The 5,108-nt window shown below is 36.7% G+C and overlaps 1 protein-coding gene across 3 annotated transcripts in view; it reads left to right on the top strand.

The window, feature by feature from the left end:
* Positions 1-4,807, top strand: part of WASL (WASP like actin nucleation promoting factor) — a 45,338-nt gene extending 40,531 nt beyond the window's left edge. For all 3 annotated transcript variants that reach the window (XM_042467366.1, XM_042467364.1, XM_042467365.1), the window contains 2 exons: positions 750-858; positions 1,880-4,807. In XM_042467366.1, coding sequence (XP_042323300.1) covers positions 750-858; positions 1,880-1,941 — 171 coding nt within the window. In that variant the 3' untranslated portion in view covers positions 1,942-4,807. The remainder of the gene's footprint in view (positions 1-749; positions 859-1,879) is intronic.
* The last annotated feature ends 301 nt before the right edge of the window (positions 4,808-5,108 follow it).

Below are 5,108 nucleotides of genomic sequence, written 5' to 3'. Positions count from 1 at the left end.
AAGGACAGTATAAGGGCCAGCATGGGTGAAACACCCATCCTCTCTACTTCCACTCACTCCTGTGTAACTGTCCTGCTCAAAACATGCCATACACCTGTTTATCTCTGCAATCATTTGAGAGCATGTGCTTGGCAGAGGTAATTTTGATGTCTCTATTAGTTGGAGAAGTTCAACCCGTGATACCCTGGTGGCCCCCTAAAATGCCTTTATTTGGGAGCTCTAAGACATTCTACAAGCTTCTAAAGCAGTCTTTAAAAATAAACGTCCCATATTTTTACATCCCCAAAATTTCTGGTTTAAAGAAAAGACACGTTGACAGGATGTTCTCAGGACTCTCCTTCCTATGCTTTCTTTATTTTTATTCTTTCTTTTATTACAGTAGTCCACCCTTATCTGCAGTTTCACGTTCCATGCTTTCAGTTACCTGCTGTCAGCCATAGTCCAAAAATATTATGTAGTCCCCCCTTACCCATGGTTTCACTGTCAGTGTTTTCAGTTGTCCACAGTCAATCACAGTCCAAGTTTATTAATGGTATACCTTTTGGTACTATCTGCAGTTTCAGGCATCCACTGGGTGTATTGAAACGTATACCCCACAGATAAGGGGAAACTACTATATTTGTTGTTTAGAAGTTGCACATACTCCTTCAAGCTTTCTCCAAACTCTTTTTAAAGAAAAACATAAGAAATTTGACTTAATTTTGGTATTCTACTGTTTGTAATTGTATGTATTTAATTCCTCTTCCAAGGTATCTGATGGGCAAGAGTCTGCACCACCTACACCTGCACCCACCTCAGGTATTGTGGGAGCATTAATGGAAGTTATGCAGAAAAGGAGCAAAGCCATTCATTCTTCAGGTAAGCCATTAAATCAGTATTTTGGTTAGTTAAGTAGCACTGACTATGAGCAACTTTGTCTAATCATTTCCAGTGTATTGTGTATCGATATATCTAATATTGAACTGAACAGGTGATATAAATCAGTTTGCAGTACAAAACTCTTTTAGTATACAGTTCTCCCTTCCCTTATGCGGGGATCCATTCCTCCCCCCCCCCCATGTAAGGGGAAAATCACATGTGCTCATGCCACATTGAAAATAATGGGGCACAGCATATGTGCCATGGGTGTGTGCACCATTCATAACATTGTACCACAGCTTCAGCGTATGCTGAAAGCCACAGAAGAGAAGCCCGCATATGGCACGGGCTCACTGTATTTTCAAAAGACATACATCCTAGTTCTTTGTAAGTTCCTTACTAAAAGCAGGCTTGTAGCAACTATAAAAATTTGATTAAAGTTTAATAAATATACAGTTCTAAAACTATTTAAAACTATCCATTGTGGATTTTCACAACCATGAAACAGTGTGCAAATAGCTATAGCAGAAGGTACTAGTCTATTTGCAAAACCTAAAAGGTCAACATTTTTTGAAAGAAGGAGCAGACAGCATTGGCTGAACAAATTAGAGGTACTTGAAAAGGATTATACTTGAAAAATTCTAAATGTTGGGTACTGAATTAAGTTTCATTAAGGTGTTTTCAGGCAGGCTGACAATACAAACAATCCAAAACAAAGGAAAGTATTACATTGATTTCAGCAGCAGGAACAATATAAGCATTCTCAGGAAAGAATAAAGCAAATTTAAATTCTAGTTATTTCAAAAGCCCTTCAGAAATAAAACTGTCTTAACTGGGTCTGGAATCAGCTAATGTCATCAATGAAATAACTGTGCAAGCCCAGATCCTAGTTTTCACTCATATGTCTATGCATACAACTGCTAATTTCTAGATAATCAGTAAAAGATAATAGGAAGACCAATTTTTATTGTGAGTTACTATGTTCATTTGTTACAAAATAAGCAATGCTTCTTATCTTTAGATGAAGATGAGGATGAAGAAGATGAAGAAGACTTTGAAGATGATGATGAGTGGGATGACTGATCAATATATTATATCATATATATATATATATATATTTTTAAGGTGAAATACTAAACTACTTTCTGTCTATGGATTCTGTAAAATTATCATGTAAATGTTCTACCAATTTGCTGTATATTTTTGTTGCCTTTTGCTTTTTTATTAATCTGTGCAATACCTCATTTAATCTGTAAAGGTTTGTCATAATTCTATACAATGCTACTCCCAACTTAATGTGTACAAGTTTACATCAGGTTGCTAAATGTACATGTGAATACTTTCCATTCCATCAATAGGGGAGTTTAATGTAATATGCGAAATTGACAAACACTCCTTAAATGTATTTAGTTATAATGCAAGAAGGAAAACACTATTTTCATACCCTACTTTTTCTGTATCTAAATTTTCTTATTGAAACCTAATATAGCACTACATTCTTAAATGCAATGCAGCTCCTAGTTTTAGTCCCTTCATCTTGGAAACTATGCTAAATGGATGAGGCTGATAAAACAAGTGAACCCTGTCAGTTCATAACACTGCAGTTCAAATTTAGCATTTAGGCTGTACATAAAACAATCACTAGAAAAATTAAGCGGTTATGAAAATTTTCCCTGATTCTGGAGCAGTGTCGCCTGCTGTCGGGAGAGCTTTTCACTTGAATGCTGAATTTAGAAACATCTCAGATGGTCACAGGGTGTGCCATCTTTGATGTAACTGCTTTTTTTTATTTTTCCCAGCTACCTTTCACAATGAAGAGGAGTCTACATTTATGGCAACTGCTGCAGTCACTTATTTATTTTTATATAATGTTTTTTTACTGAAGGGCTGTGGTTGATACTTGCTCTGATTAATAATGAGTTTAAATTAAAATTTTAAATGTGTAGGGCATCAGTATATTAATAAATGAATTTAAGTGGTATAACTCTGCATTCTTTGTGGGTTGTGGTACAAGCCAGCACACCTAGGCACCAGATCATCTAGAAGCATCTAGAAATCGAAAGTGTTTAAATAGAGTTAGGTGCCTTAAATATATGCCTCTCCTTACTCTGACAGGCTGCCCAAAGATGATGGGCGCAGTTGCTGGGAGGGAGAAGTGGTGCAAGTGCAAATTCCTCACTGATGTTTCCACTTCCTTCAGCCAAGTCTCTGTACTTATTTTGGCCAAATAGAAGTTGAGACTGGGTCCTGTTAGTGTCACAGGTGCTGAGGTTCAGTTCAATATTTTCACTGGTTTCCCTATGGTTGTTCAAGCATTACAGTCAGTGTTGCCCCATATTTTTCTTGACTTTAAATCCCTAGACATAGAAGCCAGAGTGGTTAGAGTTAATTGAACTGCATGCCTTTTACCTTTTGGGAGAGGCTCACTACTGCAGCATTTGTAAACCACTGCTTTTTATATGTACTGAACTTGCATATTTTCAACATTCGATTTGTCTTATGTTCAGAAATAATATCAGGGGATATGATCTTTAAAAGAAAAGGCCCTGTGCTTGGAATTGCATTCCAATAAATGATGGGAAAATTTGAGTTCTCATTTTAATGTTCATCTTTACTAATGGTTGCAATATTTGAAGGATTTGCCTATTTTTTTCATTCAGTAACTGCATTTGAGATAGGCATTTTCAGTGCTAATACTGTAAGTACAGTATGAAAACATTTAAGTAGAGAACATTAGAAGTATCAGTTGTCTCACTGTTGCAAAATATTTCAAGTGAGACATATTTGGAATACAATTAACACACACTTCTTATCTCCTCTGTTTCTTATTTTGTTAATGATATATTGGAGAAAATTGTATTTACTGAAATCCAGTGTTGGCCTGATCTTGGCAGGCTGGACCTGCATGATGTGGCTTGGCTATCTAGTGCAGTTATAAGGTATGTCTAGCATTTTTAATTGCAGAAGGAGAACAGGATATAAAAGGTTATGTTGGTGAAAGAAGGTGTGGTAAAGCAGAAGCTAAATTATTTAGAGAAGGATAGCTTTTCTTTTAAGCAAACAACATGGGCAAAGGAGATTTAGGGTTTTTTGCAAGTATCTTTCTCCTATTCAGTTGTATTTACAACTGCCTGCTGCTAAAAAGACTGTCAGCTAGCATTGCTGCTAGTACGGCTTGAGAACTTGGAACATTGTGGCTGAAGCCTGATTAAATGCTGTTTAGCAGGATTAAGGATGTGTGCACATGGGAGGGGGTATTAATGGCCTTCAGTATAATTTTTAGTGTTGTCTCTAGTTCTGATACTGTAAAGGGCATTTTAAAGTGGATACTGCTCAGGTGGCCTCCAAAGATGTTTCTTCTAAGCATAAACTAAGCACAGGCTTCTGGAGCTGAGAGAGTTTAGGAAGATTTAATATTTTTGGAATATTTGTGTAACGCGTTAATCACCTGCCAAATGGGCTTTTTGTTGTTTTCTTCTATAGAAATTGTATCCACATTATTGCACAAAGTTCAGATGTTTTGCTTTCAATAGCATATTGTATGGTTTAAATTTTAAGGCATGGCCACAGTTACAGTTAGGCTAAGAAGTCACAGCTGCATGTTCTGCATTCTCCTACTTCCACTGTGGGCAGGAGACAGTGTTTCATGCCATTGAATCACTACTGCTAACCATTGTAACAAGGCAGCCTCTGCACCAGTTAAATTGACTGTCCAAGTAACTTTGGCAATTAGTACATGAGTGTGAGAACTATATCTCAACACTATGCTTAGACAATATCAGCTAGCCGCTTGTACTCTGAAAACATCTCAATCATTCAGTTTTCCGTTTCATCAAACTGAACTTCTTGGTATGTGAATTTTCTTTCTGGCTTTTTTAAATGTACAGTGAATAGGATGTTGCACTGGTGGCAATTCATCATGGAGCATAATAAAATTAATTTGACTCAGTATGTGGTGTGAATTTTGTTCTGGACTAACTTGAGTGCAAGTTATAATATTGGTAATGCTCTTTTAATGTTCTCATCAGGCATGAAATAGAACCACAAAAGTCAACATCTCCATCAGCAGGCAATGACTGATGACCTTCAGTAAATGTTAATAGGGAATATGGTAGTCTTGTATAGGGGCAGATATCCATGGTAGCTTTCTACAAGCCTGCTGATATCATAATATATTACTGTTGCAAGGTCTCAGTATTGCAGATGGGCCATTTAGCTTGCCAAACAATAAAGCCAAATGTTCGGTTGCC

This window comes from Sceloporus undulatus, chromosome 5 (assembly GCF_019175285.1).
Source record: "Sceloporus undulatus isolate JIND9_A2432 ecotype Alabama chromosome 5, SceUnd_v1.1, whole genome shotgun sequence".
Taxonomy (NCBI): domain Eukaryota; kingdom Metazoa; phylum Chordata; class Lepidosauria; order Squamata; family Phrynosomatidae; genus Sceloporus; species Sceloporus undulatus.
The sequence above is the reverse complement of the archived record's forward strand: the minus strand, read 5'-3'. Positions and strand labels throughout refer to the sequence as shown.